At 38.9% G+C, this 27,270-nt stretch overlaps 1 protein-coding gene across 2 annotated transcripts in view; it reads left to right on the top strand.

Moving 5' to 3' along the window:
* rps6ka2 (ribosomal protein S6 kinase, polypeptide 2) overlaps positions 1-26,527 on the top strand; it is a 28,050-nt gene extending 1,523 nt beyond the window's left edge. Inside the window, exons 2-22 of one of the 2 annotated variants that reach the window (XM_049604689.1) lie at positions 3,446-3,562; positions 5,854-5,935; positions 6,689-6,769; positions 7,072-7,151; positions 9,259-9,365; positions 9,459-9,496; positions 9,604-9,746; positions 12,684-12,754; positions 13,268-13,356; positions 13,933-13,997; positions 18,693-18,795; positions 19,005-19,150; positions 19,509-19,631; positions 20,577-20,666; positions 20,837-20,995; positions 21,159-21,320; positions 21,480-21,556; positions 22,827-22,944; positions 23,071-23,127; positions 23,322-23,402; positions 24,431-26,527. In XM_049604689.1, coding sequence (XP_049460646.1) covers positions 3,446-3,562; positions 5,854-5,935; positions 6,689-6,769; positions 7,072-7,151; positions 9,259-9,365; positions 9,459-9,496; positions 9,604-9,746; positions 12,684-12,754; positions 13,268-13,356; positions 13,933-13,997; positions 18,693-18,795; positions 19,005-19,150; positions 19,509-19,631; positions 20,577-20,666; positions 20,837-20,995; positions 21,159-21,320; positions 21,480-21,556; positions 22,827-22,944; positions 23,071-23,127; positions 23,322-23,402; positions 24,431-24,580 — 2,139 coding nt within the window. In that variant the 3' untranslated portion in view covers positions 24,581-26,527. Of the gene's footprint in view, positions 1-3,445; positions 3,563-4,895; positions 4,922-5,853; positions 5,936-6,688; positions 6,770-7,071; positions 7,152-9,258; positions 9,366-9,458; positions 9,497-9,603; positions 9,747-12,683; positions 12,755-13,267; positions 13,357-13,932; positions 13,998-18,692; positions 18,796-19,004; positions 19,151-19,508; positions 19,632-20,576; positions 20,667-20,836; positions 20,996-21,158; positions 21,321-21,479; positions 21,557-22,826; positions 22,945-23,070; positions 23,128-23,321; positions 23,403-24,430 lie in introns of those variants that run through there. The other variant, XM_049604697.1, reaches the window with a different exon arrangement.
* Positions 26,528-27,270: the final 743 nt, after the last annotated feature.

Consider the following 27,270-nt stretch of genomic DNA (forward strand, 5'->3'; position numbering starts at 1 on the left):
TGCTGAGGCCTTGAACCTGTTTCCCTCTGGTCGATGGACATCACTCCTGCTGTCCTGAATAAAACAGCAATTAATCACAAAGGGCAAACTGCTACTGCACTACTCTGTATGGGCTGAAACTTTCCAGCGTGTTACACTGCAGCCACGCCCCAGTCAGTGACATCACAGCAGGTGATTGCTGTGTAAAAAACTATATTACAATTGCTTTGACTTGACAATTTTAGTGTGTGAAAACTAAAGCTTAATTACTGTTAAAGGGACAGTTCATTCCAAAATCAAAAATACACGTTTGGGTTTTTTCATCTTACCTGTAGCAGTATTCATCAATCTAGATTGTTTTGGTGTGGGTTGCCGAGTGTTGGACATAATAGTCGTAGGTGTCTGCCTTCTCTGGAATACAGTGGAACTACTTAGATGACTCTCTCCAGAAACCATGACCCAGTTACTCAAGGTAATCCATACTTTTTATGTAGGAACTATTTTCTTTCTTCCAAACTACAACCGCCAAGAAAGGAAGCGTGCATCTACTAATGGACCAGAGGCCCGTTCTTGTAACGGCGCGACATGTAAACATTAGGCTCGTTCGAGACAAGCCAGGCCTGCGCCGATCACTGATAATCACCACACACAATGCATGCTGGTTTGATTTGTGTCCGACTTCATCCTGACTCACTCTGACATCATGCAGAAGTGGACAACAATACTCTCACAAGATCGAGGTGGTGGAATTTTTTAGAGCCAGGCACTGCAGTGATCTCTCCACCAACTTCAAGACTCGGGGCATGATTTAAACGCCTGCCTCTCACCTGATCTAACTGCTGATTGGTTTTAATGTGGGGCTGACAATGACATTTTGTAGTCAGAGACTAAATAAATTCATAATACAGATCATAAACTAAACATAGTCTATTGTATGAACACTAGACTGTTTTAATCATTGAAGTATTCAGCAACACAAAGACTTGTGGTAAGGGAGATGTGAGGGTTCTTAAAATGACTGATCTTTAATATAATCTGTTGTCTTGTATTTCTTTCCTCTGTTTGAATATTAATGTTTTTAATTTATTTAGGTAGTTTGAGGGTGGCCGCCTGTAAAGCATTTAAACAGGCTACTCGTCATAACTGAAACGATTGGAGACTGCAAATAAACTGATATATGGGTCTAATAACATTTTAATAAATCAGAATCAGATCCAACAGGATGAGTGTTTCTGTGACTTCCTGTACAAACTGCTGGAAACTGTTGGGAAACCGCCAGACTTGACCGCTGCTTTTTATCACCTTCCCCTGTAGCACCTGCCTGATCTCGTCCACTTTCTGGGTGAGGAGCAGTTCATCTTAAAACAAGCCTATTAATTGCATCCCCACCAGCTGAGCTGTAACGTTAGCTACTTCAGTGGTGCTAGGTGAGCTAGCTAAGCTGCTCACAACAAGGTCTGTAGATTATCTTGAGTAACCAAGTCATGATTTCTGGCTAAAGACATAGCTGTTGAGTTTTTCAAATGTATTTTTTTGGCATTTTGAGTACCACAAGCCAAGTGCCATCTAATTTCATTCTATTTGAGAGAAGGCAAATATCTCTATGGCCAATATCTCCTACACTTAACAACTCACACCAAAACAATCTAGACTGATAAGTAGCACTACAGGTAAGACAGAAAATATGCATTTTTGATACTGGGGTTAACTATCCCTTTAAAAAGCTGTTTACTCTAATAAACTTTATGCATGACGTGATTTACATTAAGTATTATTATAATTCTACATACCAGAATTTGAGTCTCATAAGTAGCATTTTGTGCATTTACATAAATTGATGTGAAAACTGAGTCGAAGCCAGTGTAAAATATTGTGATAGAAAATCCTTTGACATTACTGACTGTGTTAGGTGGGGTGTGGATCTGCACTGTTGCTGTGCTGCCATGTCAGCAGTTGATATGCTGTCAGGTTTGTTTCCTCCCTCGTTTCACTGAGGATGAATGTGTGGCTCAGCCTGGCTCTACACTTCCTTAGGGATCTAGACTGCAAGAAAAGTATAGTTCAGTAATTATCTCCATCTTGTAGAGCAAAAGGAATTGCAAAGAGGGTGAGGTTATTTCATGTTTCTAAGATGAATTTATTACATGGCATTTCTGCATCAATCTAGAGATTCTGACTCTTGGTCCTTACAAAATTTCTGATAAAAGGGAAACTGCTCTAGAACAATTAGACTTATGTCTCCCTCTGGCAGATTTTGTTATTGTTGTAATGACAATAAATCCCAACAGCTGAACTTGAGACCAAATGGCTTGCTTTGCTGCATGCTTTTGACTTGGCTAAACTGTAACAGAGAAGCAAATGTGCTGTGATACTCAATAACACTCTCACTACAGAGACAGTCTCAAAGAACTTGCTGTCCTGGCAGAAACAGATCTAAGTGACAGCTTGATTATTTTTAGCTTTATATGGACTTTGAGTCTCGGAAATTATTCTAATTCCAAACAGAGGGACAGATCTTCCACCATTATAGAAACACTATGCTGCAGTGATTAAATGCCAATAAGGCCTCAAAATGTTTTGACTGGCAGACATCTTTGTCAATTCTACAAACCTTACCTGGTCATTAACACTGTATGCTATGTAGATAAAGCTTTAACTAAACTACAGACCATATTTATAAAACTAAAATGCCTTTGTGTATGTGAGTGTGTTCAGAATAAATAAAGACACACTAAAAGACAAACAGAAAAGTGAACTCCCTATTTCGCTGCTCACGGGAAATATTGGCCCAGCCCTGTTCCTGTTTTTACCATGTGCATGTTTGGTCAAACCAACAGATCAAATTAGAGGATATGATAACAGTATTTCCATTAACATGTTTTCTACCATTTTTAGCCATGTCAAGCTGCGTGTCTCAGTGCCTACTACCCAAGAAACAAAAACGTCAGTAAAGCAGGACCACAGCTACTTATTTAAAATGTAATTTATGTGTATGAATTTACAACCAATACCTTTCCAGACTTACTTACTCCTGTTAGCATTTCATACTTGATTGACACTGTAAAGCTCTTAACTTCTACATAACTTAACAGAATTACAGTATATTGTCACACTGACTAATCTCAGTCGTGCCTCGGGTTGGCAGCCGATCATTTGCTTCACTGAGCAAACTGAACAGGCTGAAAAAGACAGCTTTACACTATGCATCACTGCCAGTGACCTCAGCCCATACCTTTCCAGCAATAACATAATGGCTCATAAAGAACCATCTGGCTTTGTGTGTATTTATAGGAGTGATTAACTTTTTCTCTGAGGGTTGTTTTATCGATATGGATGTTACATGAGCAATTTTAATTGTAATTCATCTCACCTTTGAGAGAGATATTAAGTGTTTCTTAGTTTTTGTCTTTTATATCTCTTTCTTTAAATAACAAACTAATAGTGATGTCTGTCTCTCTTTCCTCAGGATGACAGCATACTTAAGGAGATTGACATCAGCCACCATGTCAAGGAGGGTTGTGAGAAAGCAGACCCCTCTCAGTTCCAGCTGCTTAAGGTGCTGGGACAGGGCTCCTATGGAAAGGTACAGAATCCAGATTTTAACCCTAACCACTAAAGCCTGAATATCTCAAACCACAACTCATGAGAATAAAAGAGAAAGCAAGTTCTCCTGAGTCCACTGGATCAGCTTTCTGTTAAATAGAAAGTTTTGTGTTTACACTGGAAGCCAAAAGATAGCCCATGACACTAGGCCCAAAGCTGACAACTACCTGCAAGCTTATTGTACTTGCCTGTCTGACCCAGTAGCTCAACAGCAGGGCAGCACTTCTTCAGCTTAACTACCTGTTTATAGTACTAACACCACTTACATTGTCTGTAAGACGTGACTGCAAAAGTCTTTCACTAGAATATCCACTCTTCACACTTACACTAGCCAATAATAATAGCCAATAGTATGTGCACACACATGATTGCTGAACACCTCTGTCAAAACTATGAGCATTACATGTGCTTAATAGCCCACACTCCTCTGGGAAATCTCTCCAGGAGAGTCTGGAACCACACTGCCGGCATTGGCCCCCATTCAGACACAAAAGACTCTCAGTTGGACACTAATGTTTGACCATTAGTAGATGTCCACGCAAAGGTGTTGGACAAGGTTGAGGTCAGGGCCTTGTTTGGGATAGTGGGTCCACACCATTACAATACAGGCATACACCTGCGGTACACCAACTAGGTAGAGCCTTCACACCATTTGACAGGCACTGTAGCAAGCAGATCAGCCAGATTTGTGCTAAATTTGAGTGGCAATGGCAGCATATATGTCACGTGATAAATGTGGAGAGAGTGATTGTGAAGGAGAACGTGTGAAAGAGCCAGATTGTGTTCTTGATAGAAAAATCTGAGAATATTGAGATAATCATAGTTGGGGCAATGCGGTTTTTGGATGTTGGTGGGGGGTGTCTGGAGAGGATGCACAGCAGCTTTTGAGAGAAGCTTTTAGGCTCTCTAAATAACCAGTAAACAGGACATTTATAATAGAGTGGGGACTGGATGGGAAGGGCCTATTATTATCATTATTATCATTACTGTGAATAGCAGTGGTTTTCAAACTTTTGAACAATAGGGCAAGCCAAAATTTCAAGGCACATCTGTTTTTACATCTGTGCACAATAGCTTATATACCGTGTGTTATCACACTTATATCACTCATATCAACATGAGACAATAAAAATAATTAAAAAAAAAAAATAAGACAGGTAGCTTTCTTGATACTGTCTCCTTACAGTTTTTTCCTCTTTTCTTTCAGTGGTAGGTCATCTTCACAGCGTTCTCCTTTTAATTGTTATCATTCCTCACACTGGCTGCCAATCAGAGCTTTTGGTGTGTCACACACTAATAATTCCCAGCGCAAACGGCGACTTAAGGGTTCCCCGTGAAGGTTTTTTTTTTTTATTAAATCAAATTGCATTTTTAGCTAGAATTTGCCTCTTTTTAAAGGCAATGGGTGCGGACAACATACTGATGCAGTCAATTTAAAATCCAGCCATAACTTTTTGTAAAGGCCCTGTTGAATATTGGCATCACGCACACCATTTGAGAACCACTGCTGTAACGTTAGCATTAGAATGTCCTGTAATTGGAACAAAGGGGCCAAGCTAACAGTTCACTGAGTTTATTTATTAGTAAAGGCCAACCGAATTGTATGTATACACTGTAGATAAGAGGTCTGCAGGGGGCAGACACGAAGCCACAGCAGATGTTGGCTAATACAAATGATAATGAGTGGTAATTACAACAAGAGTATAAACTTAAGAATCATTTATTTGGCATACTTAATCAAACATCTCTGAGTAAATATTAGCTACTGACATGGATTTCTTATTTGTTACAAATCTAAGAGATTCAGAATAGCTTTCAATTTTAAGTAGAAATAACTTACAAAATGGGATTGAATTAAGAAATGTATCTTTATGATATAAAATTTCCCTAACAAGAAAAAAATAACAATAGTGCAGAAGTTGTTAGCATAATATTTAAAATAACATTTTTAACTTGCATGTATTGTTTTGTATGATATATAGTTATGAAAGTCCTTCCAAACTCTGATACAGTGTGGGCAACCAGAAAAACAAACAAATAAAATAAAAAATAAACAGATTTGTGTCATACTTTCTCCACATTGAAACAGGTTCTTCTTTTGGCTTCACCTGAATGATGTCAATATTAGACTACTTGTTAGTTGTGTTGTTGTTTTTTTAACTAATGCTGCTGCATGGGGTCTTTTTAAATATAAGACTCATTTTTGTAAATGTTTCAAGCTTTTACAAAACTGCCTATCTCTAAACCTGATGATAATGGTGATGGTTCCAGGTGTTTCTAGTGAGAAAGATCAGAGGAGTGGACAGAGGACAGCTGTACGCCATGAAGGTCCTCAAGAAAGCAACACTGAAAGGTAAAACTGAAGCTGAATCATTTTTGATATAGCTGCACTTGAGAAGTAATTCTCAAAATGTCTGCAGAGGACGATTTTCTTGTCATGTTTATGCTTCTTTTCATTTTTAAGTTAATGCCTATTTGTAAATACCATGTGGTTAAACTTATTTGCGTGCCTGTAGCATCTAATATCGAATGGAATAAATCACTGAGTCTTGACTGAGACACATTACCCTGCAACAACAACTTTGTTCTTTATTGGGTGCTGAGTGGTGATTTGTTCAAACTGACACTGGTTATGATCAGGAATGATAAGAGATATATTGTTGTGAGAGTTCCCAGAGTGCCCTACATTTTGGAGGATTTTGGGTAAAAGAGGTTACTCTGTACTTTTGATGGGATTATTGTAAACAGGGATGTGCTCTAAAAGCAGGTTGAGATGTCAGGCATGTGCTGATTTAGTGTCTTTGTACAGGCTTTAATCCTCTTAACCTGCACCTCTTGAATTTGAATTTGAGTCGTTGGTCTCATCTTGTCAAGAAGACAGATGCTGCAATAACACGTTATTGTGGTTTCCACGAGACTAAAGACCAGCAGCATCATGGGATGAGTTTAATTCAATTTACATGTTTCAATTAAGTGGATGCAGTTTCATCCTACATAAAGCATTCTCATGATGCTAATAGAGGCTTGATGTGATTTAACTGCACCCAGGTAGAAATTATATTATGTTATTAAACTAATTCTTCTTGTCCAACCATCTTATTCTCAGTTCGGGATCGTGTGCGGTCTAAGATGGAAAGAGACATTCTGGCAGAAGTGAACCATCCATTTATAGTTAAACTGCACTATGGTAAGTATGACTGTCTGATGGTCTTTGTGTGGGTCTGAAATCACAGTGTATTCCCATGTATGTCCCTCTTCATTGACAAGAGAAAAGCAGAAAAAAAGTTCTAGATAACTTTTCGATGCCCAACTTGTCTGTGTGTAGCCTACTAGTTGGAATTACAATTAGTGGGGAAGTTCTTGGCTGAATGCAATGTTTTATGCACTGTTACTTTAAATGCAGCCTTGAAATAGCAGAATACATACAGCCCCAACACAACAATGTTACCTCATATAACTTCTGTAAAACTTGTGTTTGTGTGTATGCAGCCTTCCAGACAGAGGGAAAGCTCTATCTGATCCTAGACTTCCTCCGAGGAGGAGACCTTTTCACTCGTCTGTCAAAGGAGGTAGGTATGCTGCTGACAGGCTCCCTGGCTCTTTCTCCATCGCCACTAAAAGAAAAACCTTTCTTTTCACGGTCTGTTGTGGGCTGTATAACAATTGTGTGGAATCACCAAAAGTGAATATACCTGCCATCATTCTCCTTGTGAACGCTGTGTTGAGGTGACCTTTACTGCTGTCATGCTGATACATCATCAGTAAACAAGTACCACACAAGTATGGTGAGGTTGAGGCGTGCTCTGCTAGATAAAGATTTTAAAGGAAAGTGCAATGTCATTTAGTTTTTTTCTTAAAGGTCTAATGTGTAGGATTGAGGGCCATCTATTGGCAGAAACTGTATATGATATAGTAAGTAAGTGTTTTTATTAGTGTATAATCAACTGAAATAGGGATTGTTTTGCTTTCAGTTACCTTAGGATGAGCCGTTCATACCTACATAATGAGCGGGTCCTCCTACACAGAGTCTGCCATGTTTCTACAGTAGCCCAGAATGGACAAACCAAACACTAGCTTTAGATAGGGCCGTTTGCAATTTCACGTCAGCCACTGCAGGTCTCCTACACGCTTTCTGCAGCCTCACTGCTACATGCCACTAAATTCTTCATGCAAGAACAAACAAATGAACTGACCAATTGATAAAAGAAAAAAAGGTTTTAGTTAAAGGTAGGGTCTGGAGGATTTTCCAGTTGCTGTTTGTAAACACACATTCAAATTTGGCCCCTCCTATCAGGCTCAACTCTCCCAGGTGTACGGAGCCCGGAGGTACGGAAGAAGGCTTCACAGAAGAGGTTCAGGCAAGGCTCGCGCTGGTGCTCGTTCGGACATGCTCGGGCACGGCACGCTCTCTCATTGGCTGGGGAAATCTCCGCCCAGAAGCGGTCCGAGCTCACAAAAACATCAAAATACAGTTAAAGGGCAGGAACTCTGCAAACAGAGTCACCACCACACATGAGTAGAAGCCCATAGGTGATGATTAAGCAGGATTTCATTTGTATATGTCTATATTTTGTTTTGTCTGAAAATCCTCCAGATCCTACCTTTAAGTGCATCAGAATGTCATCAAGAGACCTATACCACTTAAAGGGGAACACCACCTCAATTAAGAAGATCAATATGGTATTTCAGAAAGTTCAGTCAATATTTGTGAACATGAGCTACTCTCTTTGAAACCAGAAACTAGAGAAGTAAGTGTCAAACTTGTGATGTCATCAAATATAAAGTCTGGAGCTGTTCTATAGATAACTAATGGGAGTCTGATTTTGTGGAGCTAGAGAATGTTTGTTTTATTTTTTATACCCAAATGAGCTTTTTTCTATTGTAGTGTTCTCAGGTCTGAAATAGAAAATGTACCCATATACTCAGAACATTCCCGTGGGTGCTCTCAGTGTCATCTATAACGTATTTTCCCATGCATTGTCTATGGAGCAGCTCCCGACTTTATACCCTATGACATAAGAAAATTGAATTCTAGCACTCTAGCTTTGGGATTTGGGAGAGCTGTTCATTTTAACTTATATTTGTGGACTATCTATGACCATAGAAAAAACATGTATACATTTTGAAAACTGGCATTGTTCCCCTTTAAGAACAAAAGTATTATGTTTTTTTAATGGTTGTAACGTTTGCAAAGAACAGGCATATGCACTTATTTCTAAAGAGTTAAGTTTAATAATTTGTCAATGTTAATACTTTGACATGGGGATGTTGTGACAAAGTGTAAATTACCTCATGATTACGATGATAAATTGAAGCGGTCACTGCTAGCTGCCAATTCGCCAACAAACACACGACTAACTATTGTTGTCCTGATAATGCACGGTATTATGTTATTTTTTTTGCTGTATCTGTTGTTGCTGTTATGAATTGATGCTGTTGCCTTGTAGTGTGTTTGATGCTATTATATGACCCTGCGTTGGCTGAGTGTCACTTACGAAAGAGGTTTTAATCTCACTGTGACCTACTTAAGTAAAGGATGTATATATGTTACTGAGAGTTAGGTGCTAACGTGAGCCACCCTGCTGCTTTTTAAATATTCTTTAAATATTTAAAAATATATATTTTTTCTGTTTATGGTATTTTTTAATAACATCCACATGTCTTCATTTGTTATAGGTCATGTTTACAGAAGAGGATGTAAAGTTTTACCTCGCAGAGTTGGCCCTGGCCTTGGACCATCTACACAGTCTGGGGATCATCTACAGGGACCTCAAACCTGAAAAGTACTATCTCATAAAGGCCACCCCTTTTTCTTTTTACCCGTTTATAGATTATCTTTTTAAAGCAGCATCTAATGTTTGTTCTTTCCCCAACAGTATTCTCCTGGATGAAGAAGGACACATTAAGATAACTGGTCAGTGCATACAACTGCAAACAATCTTCTTTCTTTCGATTCATCTGTTACTTAATGTCAGTCTTGTTGTTTATCTTGTCGCTCTTCTCTCTGTCTCTCGGTGTCAGACTTTGGATTGAGTAAGGAGGCCATCGACCATGATAAAAGAGCGTATTCCTTCTGTGGAACAATAGAGTACATGGCTCCAGAGGTTGTAAACAGGAGAGGGCATACACAAAGTGCTGACTGGTGGTCATTCGGGGTACTTATGGTAAGAATCGCTTCATCTTAAAACAGTCTCTTACATTGACAGCCTGTTTGACTGCCTGCCACTTCTAATGTGTGCTTGTAATCTGAGTACAGAGTCGCTTTTTATACTGACTTGCAAGTTTTGTCTGATCGTGCTGTCAAGAACAGCAGGCATGAATTTACTATATCATATGAGCCAAAGACTCAGCGCTTACATAATGTGCCAGTGTACTGATTTCTGAATTTGGCTTTCTCCTGGCAGTAAAGCTGCTTAATTACCGTATCTGGCAGATTAGGTCCCATCACTTTCTGTAATCGTGCATCTGTTGGATTTTGCTTGTTTTGTTTGCCTGGTGGCTTATTTTACTAATACTGAAAAGGAGGTTAACATTCGCTAACAGCTGACAAACACATTGCTTAACATTTCAACACACTCCCTCTGGTCTACACAGATCTTCAGAAACCTGGAGCCTGTTTTATAGATTGTAGGTCCAATATTCTGCTCAATTTCAGGTTCATACTTGTATTTTAGGTTTCTGCTTACATGCTTCAATGTTCAGAAAGCTCATTATTTTTCTCGTACTGTCTGCCTGAATATACCTGAATTCTCCCTCTGTCTGAAATGCTCAGTTTTAGTGCACCAACCCAAAAAACCCTCGTCTACTCTGATTAGTAAGTGTTTCATGATCTTCCACATCTTGGTCTTAGTGTATCTGCATCATCATTGTAGTCAGGTGAATGACTGTAACTGCACTGCAGCGGCAATTTCCAGCTGGGTTCCACATTTACTTCCTGTCAACTTACACTGAAAAATCTTCCAATAGAATGAATCACTCCACTAACAGCAGTCACTTTTGGGTAGAAAACTGGCAGTTGATTACAATTGTGGAGATGTGCAAATTCAGGAAACTTGTTGATTTCTGTTGTCATTTTCAACCGTAACATTTATAGATATATAGTTAAACATGGTGGTCTGACCTATCTGACGTTTCTATGCTTATTTTATGTACTTTGTCGCTCTGCCATTATCTTTGTTAAACCAAATCTATTGGCATGGAAGCTAACAATGTACAGCTTTGGACACGGCCCCAGCAAAACATATTTTATCCACCTAAATAATCCATATCAGTGTAAATGTGTGGTATATTTGAATATTTGCTCTGCTTTATCTTACACATTAACCAGTAAGTGCCACGATAGACCAGCAATTCAGTCTTCTGCCAAGTAAGAGTCTGGTGGCTTTGATATAACGGCTTTAATTCCCCGTCGGAAAAGACTGTCTGACAGCAAAGTAAAGTGGTGATAATATTTAAAATATTCTGAGTATAGTGTACACTGGGTGGCTAAAAATGAACTAATTGAGGCAGTGTTTTCTCTGCGCCATTTGAGTTTATGCAAATGACGCAAGGATTTTCTGCCCGGAAGTTATTGTAAATAAACTTTGTGACTCGGCTATGGTAATTACAAAGGGACCCAGTTAGGTTGTTTATGTTTCAAATTTGAAACAGTCTATATAGTATAGTTGTGACATCACAAATGGAAATCCTGACAGCTCTTTGAAAGGCACAGTCTATGAACTATGGACTGTGTGTATTTCTCTGTGGACTGAGCGTTTTGATACTTTGAGTACTTATATAGCACCTATAACTGCTTTATTTAAAAAAAAAAAAAAAAAAAAAAAAGACATGGAAATCTGAGTTTTTGCTGTATGGAACCTTTAAAACAATAATTGTAATTTTGATTACAATTAATTCAAAACATTGTAATATGGTCTTTTAGACAGGTATATACCATTGTAAATGGTAAAACTTTAAAGGCGCTGTATGTAAGAATGTGGCCAAAACGGTTACTGCACTCAAATTCAAAATACTGCCGCGAGTCGTGTCCGCCCCCCCTCCCCTACAGATTCGAGGTTGCTGGACAGCGGCACGCTGGAGACTGATTTGTTTGCCCACGGGCGGCTGCCGTGGCAGGGCCGCGTCGCCGCGTCCTTGATCTTCGGTTTTCCAGCGGACCGTTCGAGCAAGTCCGGCTTCTCTGCTGCTAACGCTGCTGCCGGGATACAGCTCATGAGGAGCCGGCTGCTAATGCTATGTACTGGGACACTGCTAACGCTGCTTGCCGTGCTGCTGTAGCTCAGTCGTAACTGTAACTGATGCTGAGACTCTACTGACTGTGTGACTGGTAGACAGCGGTGGGTGGCGCAACAGGCCAAAACACAAATTCAAAACATAAACATGATTTGCGGACTGTAAAAATGTTTTTTAAATGTGAATATTCTGGCTGTACCATTGTTGTCTGTGAGATCAGTATGTTATATGAACATTATTCCTTAGTCTCTGTGACATATTAGGAGGATTTTATGACTATTTGCTTTAGATTTCTTACATATAGCTCCTTTAAGAAAAAAACTATTTGTTACTGTATTATTTGGAAATGCATTATGGTCTACTCTTATCTCCACTGGATTTTTCTCTTTAATCATCATTACTGTTCATGAATAGTTATTGGTCTGTTTGAGGGTGTCACAGAGACATGTACTGTAGGTGCATAAAACCTTTGCTGCATTTTTGATGAGTCAGTCACTGAGGTTGATTAAGGTAACAGACTGATAAATGCCTGTTTATGTGTGTTTTAAGAAAGTCTAAAGCACATAACATCTACACTTTGATGCAGAGTTATTTATTCTACATCAGTCTACTAAAATGTGTCCGCCAACAACATCGAGATTACAGAAACAGACTAGTTCACTCATTTTTATTAAGGCACTGCTTTAACATTTGTTAAAGTTTCTATTGTCAGCATTATCAGTTAAAAGGAAGTCTTGTTCATATGCAGGGAAGTCAAATAACTAACGGCATATGCACTGAACACAAAAGCTGAGCGCCATCCACCTCTACATTACTTTCCATTGATCAGCTGACAGGTGTTCTGACAATCTTTATAATCTTTTTTCCAGTTTGAGATGCTGACAGGATCATTACCGTTCCAAGGGAAAGATCGGAAGGAAACAATGGCCCTTATTCTAAAGTAAGACCCATTCAAACTGATGTCATTCACTGTATTTAAAGCCTTTTATTTATAACCAAATCCCAGTAGTCTGGGTAAGTTTGAAGTTGCTGTCTCATTATGGGGTTTTTTTCTCATGTGTTACTGATATTTCACTTGTGTCTTCTTCTTAGTTTTTGTTTACTAGTTTTGTTACAGTGTACAGTACGTACAGCATGTTGTTGCATTTTGGTCTTACCTAAGTTCTTCCCTTGAACAGCTTCCTCTTTGTCTTTGCAACTGCATTTCTGTGTTCTATATTCAGTCTCATAATCTAATAATACATTTCTCTGTGATGGTTCATTTAAGATACACTGCTTATACAAACCTTCAATTATCAATCTCAGAATATCCCACCATACCTGAATAAACAGAGTTATAAAGTTGTTGCTGAGAAAACAAAGTTAAACTGATCCAACACTATGATGATGATTTATCCCAGTGTTACCAAACATCTACTTCTGTATAAACCTGTTTCTTCTCTTTTCTGTACAGGGCTAAGCTGGGAATGCCACAGTTCCTCAGTCCTGAAGTGCAGAGTTTATTAAGAGCGCTTTTCAAGAGGAACCCTGCTAATCGACTAGGTACTGTATACATAACACTTGAAAATCGACTGGCAGGTGTGTTTTTAGAATAATGCAAGTACACGTGCATTTTTTTACTGCTTTGGATGACCAGATATTGAGGTCAGTTCCTACCTGGAGGGATGCAAAATATGAGGGACACTGAGGCTGCAGATGATAGCAGCACTTTGCAAAACAGTTGAGTTGATTAACATGAGACAGTTTGCACATACAAACCTGGGAAGCTAATGCTCTCAAACCTTATGATAACGTAGTAAAACAATATTCTGCACAGTAGATCTGTTTATAGTGAGCAATAATGCTGTGAAAATGTCACTTGAACTATTGCAGAACTGAAGCTGCAGCATGATTTTCCAACCTCCCACAGTCCTATTGTATGCTAATAATAGCAAGCAGCACCATTTATGTCACAAATGTCCAAGCAGCCAAACCATCATAGAGGTCCATTGGAAATTTGGCGGTGTGAATAAAAGACTTGACTGTATTCATGCTCTTTGCATGTTTTACTCAGTTTTTAAGTGACAGGCGTCTTTGTCAAGCTGTCTCTCAATTTGTCTGAATCTGTGTGACTGACAGGTGCAGGACCAGATGGAGTGGAGGAGATAAAAAGACATCGCTTCTTTGCATCGATAGACTGGAATGTAAGTACAGCTCATGAAGAATATTCTGTCGTCAACTGTCCATCGCAGTTATTTTTGCAAGGGAAGATGCTATTTGCAAGCATACTGTTAACTGCTAATGTATTATATACACCTATATAAACATTGGCATTATACACATGCTGTACACAGTATACTAAAAATGTGATCACAGACTCAGCTGGGGTGAAACAAAGTTTGCTTGTTAAAGATGTACTATGCAGGATTTTCTGAAACAAAAATCAGCAAACACAACAATGTATTAACTCGTACAGAAGTAATCCCTCTCAGCCATCACTTCTGACCCAATTGAAGTGTGTGGCAGTGTATTTATCTGCAGAGGCTTTGCTATCCACCTGTATTTTCTAATTTTCTTCCTACTTTCTGTTTATGGCAGTGAACCCCCAAAGTGCTCAGGTGAGGTCGGTGGCTTTATAAACAGTTAGCAGCCAGATACCAAACGATAAGCAGCAGATATTCAAGAGACACAGCACCGAAAAAACAGTTACAATGACCCTTTAAGCAATGAAAACAGAGGTATTTTTGGTTCAACAAACACTTTATATTGATTTAAACATGAAACAACTTTTTTAATGGAAGTATGTGTCAAAAGTCTGACAGGCAGTTGAGGTGGAAAGGAGATGCTCACTAGTAGGTGAGATTCTCTGTCAGGTTGCATGTAACACTGTAGGTCAGAAAATGTACACAGTCTGATAACTGTCAATTTTCTACTACCACAGTAAACCCTAAAATCAGTGTACCATTGCAACCCATGTGTTTCCAAACAGTAACCAACAATCCTGGATAGTATATCTTAAACACTGCTAGCTGGAGACAGTGAGAAAAGATCTTGGCCTGTATGTGAGCCACAGTTAGGGGAAAGGTCTGTGAGTACCTGTCCTACTACAAACAACTACACTTAGATACTCACACATACTGTGTAGTGATTTGATATTCACAGTTCATGTACACTTCATGTAAGGGTGATTGTGGGAAATCTTCTTTCCCCCAAAGACATTTGTCATAAGATAACAAGTTTTTTCCATATCATGTGACAAACTGGTTTCCTGGAAGTTGCCCTTCTGTGATGCACTATTCAGATTAAAGACATTTATTCTAAGAACAACAGATCTGAATCACATTGCGGGAATTAATTATAGCTAGTCATCGAAACCCTGCAGCTGTTCATTCACTTCCTCAAGAGTTACCCACATCATGAATCATCCTTAAAATGAGATTTTGCTTAGTGGCAAAATTCTGAACTTCCCTGTTGGCCTCTCATTCCCAACTTTATTCTAAATAATCTTCTTATCTGTTGTATCCTTCCCTTCACAGTGAGTTTGCTCATGCACACATGGTGTGGTTACAGACATTACCCGTGCTATCACTACTATCTAACCTTGACATTCACTCCTTGGATGTGCACTGCTTAAATGGGATCATTAGTTAAACTGTATGCCCAAATTGTCTATTTACAGTAGGGGAAACCAGGTATAGTTGTAACATGTTTGACATTTCTGTCTGTATCTTGGAGCTTGTTTAAGCCAGTTTGTCCAAAATACAACCCCTGTTTGCTATTAAATGCATGGTTTAGTCCCAAACACAAGGAGTGAAATGTTGCAATTCACTCCATAGTCCATGTCAGTTGTGACATAGCCTGCTGAGAAATATAATGATATGAAATAGAGATTACGACAAAAACTTGAGACATTGAGAGCTTTTTATTCAACAGTTAAATGCTTTTTTAGTATAATTGGTGTGTGTGTATGTGTGCTTGTCTGTCTTTGTATGTTTGTGCTTGTCTGTACTGCAGTTGTGTGTGTTTGTTTGTGTGCCAAGTATATTAAAACTTAGCTTGGGATAATTTTTTTTTTTTTTTCTTGGAGCCACGTACCAACTTTCCTTACATCTAACAGCCAAAACATTAGCACTAACATCTTGCATGAAAGCAGGCAATGCTTTAACAAAAATAAATGTAGTTAAAATAAACTTTCTTACCTCAAAATAATTTTTTCCCTCATAAACTTGGTTGTGTTTGCCACAGGGTGCTAATTTCTCACATGAGGGATAAGGACTAAACTGAGCATGTGCAGAGTGAATGAGGTAATTCGTCGCTTGTTCTTGGTTGGAGAAATTGAAATTTTTACAACCGTTGCGTGTTACAACCTTCCCAGCCCCTCTTCTTGGGCTGCATGTGAGTAACGTTGATGCTGCAGGAGCCCTCTGCTGCAGACCCTAACGAGCAACGTAACAAGCTTACAGTGGTGCAAAGCAAAGCCCTTATGTAACTACTGTATATCCTCGTATATCCTCTACTTACTGAACTTTCAGTTTTATACGTAATCATTATCACTATAACAGACAATGCTTTCAAGAAGAACATCATACGTATGTTCTGTAAATACAAGTTAATGTGATGAGGGCTCATGTGCACACTGTTGCACCCGTTCTTTTTCATAAGAGATGCTCAGAAGGCTTGTGACTCCTGCTTATCTGCTGTTGTGAGTAGTGAAGCTCTCATTTCTAACAAAATCCACTATTATCTGCTTTACATGCCCACTAATCTCTGCCCTCACCACCAGCTCTCACTGTACCCCTCGCTACATTACCACCGGCTCGTCCCTGCCAAACACCACATTTTCCCATTTACAGATGGTGCTGCTGGCTTGATGTGACAAGCTATCAATAAGAGGCTTACGTTCTCTTCCACACTATGCTAATTAAATCCCTGCACTGTATGAGGCAGGACTCTGTTGTCCATCAGAATCTGGTTTGACTTTTTCTCTGTGATCCTTCGGCCTTTCATTTCTCTCATCAAGCTGACCGAACTGACAAAATCCGCATCTTTCACAAAGAATCACAACTGCAAATCAAATCACAAGTATGAATGTGCATAGAGCTAATAAAAAATAATAACTTTATTTATATAGCATCTTTAAAAACACAGTTACAAAGTGTTTTACAATAAGACCGAACGCTTTTAAAACACAAAAACTAAACACGTGATAAAAAACAGAGAGGACAACAACCTAAATTTCATCTAGAGAAAAAATGAAATAAGATAACAAAGTAAATGATAAAATGCAAGAATGTGAAGTTAAAATAATAAATAAATAACCAACCGTAACCAGCCCTGCCCCTCACTCCTACACAGCACCAGCCTCTAGCCCAAATATGGTTACTTATGGCTCCAAAAAAACAAGATGGCAACAGCTGTAATGCCAAACTGGAGGTTTCAAAATGGTAGTCCACAAACCAATGGGTGACATAATGGCAGCAAGTCCATTATTTGTACAGTCTGTGAATTGAACACATACCTGCGTCAGATCATTAGAGACTTTGAGAATGGCTGTGACAGTGCTGTGATACTGAAGAAAAACAACATTGAAACTTTAAGGATACTATTTTTTTCTGAGGCAGCATGAAGCTGCTTTGAAACTTTTTTCTCCCGTAATCTTAGATAAAAGGCAATTTAGAGTTTAGACAATAATTATCTAAGAGGGTAGGAACAAGCCCAGGTTTTTTAAGGACTGGCTGGACACAAGCAGTTTTAAAGTATTTGGGACACAGCCAGTCAGTCGACAATGAGCTATTCAAAACTGAAAGCAAACGTGGCCCAATTCAATCCAGTACTTCAAATAATAGCTTAGTTGGAATTATGTCAAGAGGACTGGAGGATACTCTGGTAAATGTCTCACCAAAGATTAAAACAATTAAATAAAAAACTCCAATGCTGGTGGCCTCTTTTAATGTGATTACTACTCAAAGAGAAGCTGCCAGACTGTTCACATCCGGCAACCACTCACACTGCAATGGTGACATCTGCAGGCCATGTGCATACTCTGCGTACTCCCGGTACTGATATTACATCACATACCATATAGGTGTCCTTTTTCATCATGTCTGTAAAATTAGGACTTTTCATCATCCATGAGTTGAGGCCAAACAATATTTTCTAGTTTAACATTCTTTATTTTATTCTCTTCCTATTGAATGTGCTTTATCTTTGTCCTCCACGTCAAATTTCAACATCAGGCTGTGACATTGCTGACTCAGTACATCAGAATCAGAATCAGAAATACTTTATTGATCCCAGAGGGGAAATTATTTATGTTACAGGTGCTCCTTGCAAGAGAGGAAAGATACGTGAAAATATAAGAAATTTAAACAGTAGTATTAACAAATATATAGTTAAATAAACAGGAATTATTAACAAACATAAACGTAAATAAATATATATATACATATATATATTGTAAACTGAACAAGATTATTTACACAAACAGAATATATACAGTCAGGGTGAATGGAGTTATTGCACGAGTTAAATTAAATTATTGCAGTGTGTGAAAAAGTCTCAGGGCCACTCAGAGGGAGGAGCTGTACAGTTTGTACATGTGTACACTAACAACTTCCATCTCTGTATGATAAGTTTGGTGTGCAATGTGAGAATCATTTTGGTGGGACATGAATATTTCATGTAACAACTGTGCAACCAAACCTCATATTTCACTGTTTACTGGATCCAGTGACTAATAATCACAACAATTTAAAGGACAGAGAGCAATGTGTTGTTTATACTTTTAATTTAGTACAAGCATTACTTTTGCATAATGGTGGTATTGTAAATTTGCACAGATCATGTGTCAGTTTGTGGTTAAACCAGCTGATGTTGATCCTTGTTGTTGTTTTCTGTAGAAGTTGTACAGGAAGGAGGTGAGGCCTCCATTCAAACCCACAGTTGGACGACCTGAAGACACTTTCCATTTTGACCCTGAATTCACCTCCAGAACACCCACTGGTAACTGAAAAACACAAAAACATACACATTCATGCTTACATATTTATATATAAACAAGTGTGCTTGATAAAATTAGACATGTCCATTACTGGATAAAATGCAATCAGTGGCTGTGATAGCTGACGATGCATAATGAGAAATATTTGTTCAGTTTTTATTAGAAATAATCGTAGTATTGTGTGCACATGTTTGTGTCTTTGCCCGACCAGATTCTCCTGGCATCCCTCCCAGTGCAAACACACACCAGCTGTTTCGTGGTTTCAGCTTTGTTGCAACGAATCAAAGTCAGGAGCCCAGTGTTGCTACAGTAGCGCCTTCACGTCAGGAGGTGAACAACATCGATCCCATAGCAAAGGTCTGTGTCCTTAAGAAGGCAGCTTATGTCCTATCCCCACATCTAATTAAATGATGCACTCTCACACTGATTGGATAACAAATTAACCATGTAAATAAAGCACTGAATTGATCATTGTTTTATGAGTTAACTGACAGATAAACAGGGCGGATAATTAACAGATTGGCTATTTAATTACGCTGACCTTTCTAAACATTACCCTCATAAATCACCCCCAACTACACTACTGCAGCAACTCACTGCTGAAGCAAAGCATTTATTCTCTCGCCTAATATACGACTCAGACACATTTGACTATGACAGATATTAGAGAAATATAACAGAAGGCTGTGTGTCTGATTCTTTGTGTTCCCTGCAGCATCTCCAAGGTGATTTGGCCTTCAGTGATGTCTATGAGCTTAAGGAGGAAGTTGGACAGACAGCGACTTCTGTCTGCAGACGATGTCTGCACAGAGTTACTGCTGTGGAGTATTCAGTGAAGGTACTGACCACTTAACCTTTACAAGAGCTTCTTTAGATATACCAAAACATTATAATATAAACAAACTGTTTTTGAACATACACATAAAGCATTTACAGCTTTTGTCATTGCATATATAGCAAAATCTGACCTTAAACACACGCCTGAATCTAACCAACAAAAGTAGTATTTACATGCAGGCCCATCGTCGGGGGGGGCAAAGGGTACAGAGAACCCTGGCCCAAGGCCAAGGGGGCATTTAAAAGTCTGTAGTTAACCCTTAAATAGGATCAGGCACAACAATTTACTTACTGATTTAAATCACTGACAAGATAAGTTATATGTATTTACATGATAAATAAATATAATTTCATAATTAAAACACATTTCAACATGCCATCTGATACTACTCTGATACTAACTGGGTATGACTGGAAAAGTGAGAGTTGACAGCCATATACAGTACTCTTTACACTATTTCAGTTCTGCACACAATTTGACCGATATTTAATTAAAGTAGCCTCAAGATTGAATGAATAGGTCTAAATAAAGAAAAAAATATTTGTTCACTCCTGATTTGATTTTATGATTTAATACCTTGCAGTCATTTCCTCAGTCAGTGTTTGATTTTACTTTTCTCCAGTCATTCTTTGGGGGCATTTTTTCTGCGGAAATATGATTACTTGAATTATATATAGCAGGACATATAAAAATGTATTGGGATCCCCCCATGAGTGTGGATTAGAAGCCCACTTTTGAATATGTTGTCCCCCTGCCTGTATTTACTAATGGCTGGCCTGATTGCATGTATGTATCATAGGCTAGTAATGCATTGCAGGAAAGGTTGGGATTAATAAATAAAATCCACCAGACAGCATGCTTTGTGTTTCTGGGTCGTCCTGGTTACATAGAGATTCTGAAGTTGTCTTTCTCAACATATCCTATATGTTTTTGTTGTTATGACAGATTATTGACAGAGCGAGGAAAGATCCAGCGGAGGAGATTGAGATTCTGTTAAGATACGGACAGCATCCAAATATTATTACCCTGAAAGATGTAAGTGTAACCCACCCCAACACAGTGTACCACATAGTAAATATTTTTTCAGCCATGGTAGAAGAGCCTCCTCAGCATCTTTGTAAAAGTTTTTAATAAGTGTTTGTGCATGTGTGTCTGTGTGTGTGTGTGTGTGTGTTATAATCCTGTGTGTGTGGTTTTGCTGTTAGGTGTTTGACAACGGCCAGTGTGTGTACCTGGTTCAGGATTTACTGAGAGGGGCCGAGCTGCTGGACAGAGCTCTGACGGTGCCAAATTTTACAGAGAGAGATGCATCAGACATCATCTGCACGCTGACCAAGACTGTGGAATATTTACATTCACAGGGGGTAAAAAATATTTGTGAAAACTTTTAACACAAAACTTTTTTTGACATTTACACTTGATTACACTTACTCTGTGTCTGTGTTTGGTTTTGAAGAAGCAGTTTAAGCGACCATTGAATCACATGTTAACTTTCTAACCATGTGTGTGTGTCTTTCCCTTTTTCAGGTCGTGCATCGAGACCTGAAGCCCAGTAACATTCGCTATGCTGATGACAGTGGACTCCCAGAGTGCATCAGGATATGTGACTTTGGTTTTGCCAAACAGCTCAGGGCTGAGAATGGCCTATTGATGACTCCCTGTTACACAGCTACGTTCATGGCTCCTGAGGTACGGGAATCATAATCAGTCTCTAATATCTCACCAACCTTTACACACATTTGAAACAGCTATCAAAAATACATTCAAAAATAATAAATCACAGAAACTAATCCCACCAGGTGCTCTGTTGAAATGATTACTGAGTGTGTTTTATTTGTGTGTGTGCAGGTGCTGAAGAAACAGGGTTATGATGCAGCCTGTGACATCTGGAGCCTGGGGATCCTGCTCTACACCATGATAGCTGGGTCAGTTTAAGACTGCAAACACTCCCCCTGCTGCTGTAAACAGGATGTGTCATCAGTGGTTCTCAATCAAAATGTTTTTAGAAAATTGTGGCATTTTACGGCGATAAATCTTGATAACTGCAATTAATCCAAATAGTTACCACAGTAACTACAGGTTTGTGTACAAAGAGTAATTTGGATACATTTTAAACAAGTTATTTCTTATGATTATTGCATCAGAGATGAGTTTCCTAGATATTTTTAGGAACTTTTTAGACAATGCTCTTTTTGTGTTATCATTTGTTTTTTGTTTTGTTTTTTTTTAAACAACAGTACATACTTAATAGGCTTCTTTTTTGACGAATTCAGAGTTTTCTTCTCACTGACACTTGGCCATTGTTCTATTTGGACTTTGGTTGTATTAAACACTTACTTTTCTAACGCAGGATGAGGCTATTAAGCAGAGTGAAGGCTTGTGTTCAGGCCTTCACTGTGCCCTTATCCTGTCAGATTTTTTTCTTAAAAAGTTTAAAGCAATCTGAACTTTTGAAAAACACTGTTCTAAATAAACTCCCCTGGTGAAATGTCAGTGACGACAATAACACCGCCTCTCCACCAAAATGAAATGGATTCTGTTTCAGTTCACGCACATAACTTTAAACCATTTGGAGCATTTTGACCAAAATAAATTGTTTTGGATTTTGAAAAGTTGGTTTCCAGCTGGAACCAAAAAAAAGCAGGTTTTCCTTGACCTGAAGTGCAAACTGTTATGACATTAGTGGGCCAGAAATCATCCTCCTATCATTAATAGTTGGTCCATGCCTGTTGGGATAAAAACAAATATCTATAATAACAAAACAAAAGTTAGCAGATAATCAATGTGATCCAACATCTTGCTACTACTGTTTACTTCTGTTGTGTGTTAAGCAATGACTGCTGTTAATGACATATCCTTGATTATGATGGTTCTGCTTAAAAATGCTGGAAATGCAGGCTGGTACACTAGATGGCACCAAGGATCCAAGAATCCTGAACAGATCCGGTTCAAGAACCAGAGCTAATGTGTATTTTACCCATGACAAATTAAAGGTTATTGCTTCTCATCTTTTCCACAGTGGGTTTTTGCTGTGTCTAGCTTTTATAATGTCAGAGGGTTTAATTCATCAAGCATTTTCTTTTCACACCAGTTGTAGATTTTAGATGGCTCCCTCTGGTCTAACTCATTCTCTCTTACTGTAATTCACTTAGTCTTTGAATTACTCTCTGTAAAGTTTTATTATTATTGGCCCAGTTTCAGTCCGTTTGCCAGCAGTTCTGAGGACACAGCAGAAGAAATTCTGGCTCAAATCGGCAGCGGTAAATTCATTACCACGGGAGGGAACTGGGACCTGGTGTCAGACGCTGCCAAGGTTACTTTCTTCTTTTTTTAGAGAGATGGATGAACATACAATGGTTGTGTTGCTTAAGTGATGATACTGGTATTGTTTTATATATATGTACTATTTTACTAATAATCCTATGCATGTGTTTAACAGGACATTGTGATCAAGATGCTTCATGTGGACCCTCACCAGCGCCTGACTGCACCCCAGGTACTTGGTGGTGCTACTGTAGGTCACATTGATACTAGGTTTTAATTCCTTTTTGTCAACTGGAAAAATGATTTAAAATACTCCAGATTTCAGTATTTATGTATGTTAGATTGCTGTATTTTTTTGTATGTCACTGTTCAGAGCAAAATTTTAAAAATACATTAGGAAATAACCTTTGCTGTGATGCCCTTTAGGTTCTTCGTCACCCCTGGATTGCAGACAGAGACCAGCTCTCTGACAGAGCTCTCACCAGACAAGATGCTCTCACTGTCAAGGTCAGACCTGTGTGCATGTGTGTTTACAGTAAATATCATCAGACCTGATATTTGTGGACACTGTGTGTAGCCAAGTTACATCCTAATTGTAAGAGAATGATAGTTTGTGCCATCACAAGGAAGATTTAGAGATCCACAGGCTCAATTGAACAAGTTGAAGAATTCTTTTTTTTTTCTTCAGTCTGTCAACCTACTAATCAGAGTATGGTGTCTAAGTAGCCTCAGTGTGTCCGGATCAAACACTGAATGTAATAGGAATGATTTTTTTGTTGCACTGCATCCACTTGTTGGAATGTCTGATGTGATTTGTAGCATTAGTGGTAGGGTAGTAATGTTTGGTTAAATGTTATTTTGTATTTTTGTGTGTGTGTGTGTGTGTGTGTGTGTGTGTGTGTGTGTGTGTGCCTCCAAATACCCCAGATCCCAATCTGATCGAACATTTGAGGGACGTGCTGGTAGCTCTGACTTGTGATCTCTGGGGGGAGTCCTATAGTGTCTGGCAGCAGGGCGTTAGCTTGAGATCTTTTGAGTCCTGTGGGATGTGAGGTGGCTGTGGGATGTGAGGTGGGGTAAGAGCACGTCCCACAGATGTTTGATCGGATTGGGAATTTTGGGGCCAGGCTGACGCCTTGAGCTCTGTGTCAGGTTCCTTGGGCCATTCTTGAGCAGTTTTTGTGGTGTGGCACAGCACACTGATCTGTTGGGGGGCCGCTGCTACTGGGGTGTGCCGTTGCCATAAGGGGGTTGCCTGGTCTGCACCGGTGTTTAAGTGGGTGAAGCGTGTCTGGTGGCAACCACATAAATGTCAGAATCCAAGGTTTCCCAACAGAACATTGCACTGTCACAAAATGATCAATGTTGTTCACTTCACCTGTCAATGGTTTTAATGTTTTGGCTGCAAAAAATAAATAGATGTTATGTGTTTCTCTGTGTGTCCATCAGGTGGCGCTGTCTGCCACTTGTTTAGTTGTTGGACAGATTAGACCAGTATTAACATGATATGACATGATCTCCTCTTATTCCACCAGGGGGCACTGTCTGCCACCTACTCTGCTCTGAGGCGCTGCGCTCCGGCTCCAGTCCTGGAGCCTGTTCAGTCCTCCAGCCTGGCACAGCGGCGAGGAATGAAGAAACTGGGGAGTCCCAAAGTTAATCCAGACCCTAAAGAAAAGGAGTAGCCCCAAAAATGTGAATGAAAATTTTAAAGAAACGAATCATAGACCCCTGAAATTAAAGAAGACGTACTCAAGCATGTGCAAAGTGCTTGTAGGCCTACAAACTGAATGTAGCAAAGGGATGAAGTCTAATTAACTAAACAATAAAGCAGTCCGTTAGCACCGGCATCAGGACTAGCTTCAGTTCACTCAATTCAAAGTGTAAATTTTAAACCCTTTAAATGTGAAACCAATCTGGTACTCGGCAATATAACAGTCTTCGTTGGCACCTGCACATAACATGACTCTGAATCTGATCAGAACCCAATGGCCTGAAGAAATGTACCATTATTACAGTAAAAATCTTAATCCTAAACACAGAGGGTTTCATTCAATCATACAGAAGCCTATTTATCTAAATTTATCTAAATTTTCACTTTAATTGTGAGCCTGGCTCTCAGACTACATTTCTCATAGTTCGGTCATGACTATAAAGCCAGGAATTAAACTGATCTGCAGCTAATATTTTAAAGTGTTTCTGTCTTTTTGGTCATATGTGTCAGAATATAACTAGAGCTGTAGTGCAATATACACAGACCAATATAGAAGCTCCAGCAGCTAACAGTGGGACAAATTAGTCTGGTCACCAAAATCAGAAACAGCAGTACTCAGTGCCAGAAACAACTTTACTTTTTACATTCAGCACAAACATGTACGTCACAGAGTTCATGCCAAACATTAATACTGTCTTCCACAGCCACTGCTCTACTGTATCGCACAATAGATATAGTATGTTGGAGTAACATGTATTTGACTGAGGCACTGTCACTCTGATTATGATTTCTGTTTCCTCCAATCAATCCTCTGAATTTTACACTTATGCATGTGAAAAATGTAAATATCCTACCAAAGGGAATCATTGAGTTGATGCCATTGAAGTCTTATTGTTCATAATACAGTTAATAATTTCATTGTATGTACTGTTGTCTTCCATAAGAACAGCCTTTGACTCTTGTAAAATTTATCGTTAAATGTATCGATACCACATTTCTCAGATCAGATGGAACAGTGAGCTTTGAAGGTGTTTATGTTAGACGTAGTTTGTTGTGTTTTTTCATGACATATTCAAAAATGTCATTTGGCTTAAGAGTAGTCGTAGAGGCAGGGAATCCCGGAGAGCGTCATATGGCTCTTTGGTGAACTCATAGCAAAACTCTGCAGCCTATACTAGTTTGTATTATTAACTCAGCATTCGGTGTGATAGATCATCTTTCAGTGTGCGCTCGAGTGTGTCCAGTAGCTGCCAGTACACTTCTGTTCGCTGTTAGTGTCTGAAAGCCAAAATGTGTAAGAACCACTGTGTCAGAGGATTGTATATACTGTCTATTGCTGCTGCCCTGATTGTATCTAATAAGTTGTACAATCACAAATACGAGGTAAGACTGAACAGGGTGTTTCGCAGACATGAGTAGCACACTTTGTGTTGTACAAATACAGTGTTGTACAGTTCACCAGTAGGAATGTAGATTAAGACGCTCCACAACTAATACGCATACTTACTGGTCAGAGGTTAAACAAAAACATATTGTGACGGTAATTCTGTACATATTATGTTTGCCGACAGACAGGCCGTGTGTGTTGTGACGAACTGCACAACTGTGAGAGGTGGAGCAGGGCCTGATGCTACTACGAGTATGCAGATAAGGTTGTAGCTATTGTGCTGTACAGTCACAAGGTCGAGGTAAAGTTGTAAATATTGTTTACTAATTTAGATTGTACATATCGTGCTGTACAACTATCGGCAAGCAGTAGGACTGTATATATTGTGTTTGCAGATATATAGAGATTGTACATATTCTATTGTGTTGTGCGTCCATTGCTCAGAGTGTACATACTGTCTATACCTGGCCAAATCACTGAAATTATTGGCTAGAATGCCAAAGTTTTACAAATAAAGGTAAAAGAACGGAAACGGCACTGAAATGAGCAAAGAGGGTTTTATTTATTCATATCTGTGTTAATGTTCTTACCTGGAGATTAACACAGTGCACCACAGAAAATAAACTCGCATCCCTAGATGACAGTACACCTTTTTCACAGCCAACTATTCATACTAGGGAAACCACAGGTGTTACTAACAGCATTAACGATGACTTTGTTCTGTTATAGTCATAACAGTGTGACAGAAAACCAGCATGCACAATATCAAGACCCTGAAACTGAAGCTGAAGCAGCTAAATCGAATTCAGACATCATTAATTTCATTATTTACACATGTATTTCCTACTGTGACATGTCAAAATGCCATCTGTGAAAAGGGTCTCAGTACAGTGCAGTATTTAACATTACTGTACATCTCCAGACAGCAATCAGATTTTGAGGCATTATGAGGCAGGCCTTTAATTTATTTTACACGTAACTGTTGCTCAGCAAAATGGTAATTACGATAAAATTGTTTATTTGAACCAGTATGAATATTATGTGAATGAAAATTAGGCCTCATATAATCTATATCAATTACGTGTTATGTTATGACACTTGTTTTATGGTACCCGACATACCAGGTATACCAACACAACACCACTTTATCCAGTTTGGATAAAAACAAAAAAAAACTTTTGATCAGTGGACCCTTTTGGACTAAAGAAATCTAAAAAACTTACTGGGCGATGGAGGAATGGACACATTATAACTTAATGAGTCACCACTTGTTC

Source organism: Epinephelus fuscoguttatus, linkage group LG2, assembly GCF_011397635.1.
Source record: "Epinephelus fuscoguttatus linkage group LG2, E.fuscoguttatus.final_Chr_v1".
In the NCBI taxonomy this organism is placed as follows: Eukaryota; Metazoa; Chordata; class Actinopteri; order Perciformes; family Serranidae; genus Epinephelus; species Epinephelus fuscoguttatus.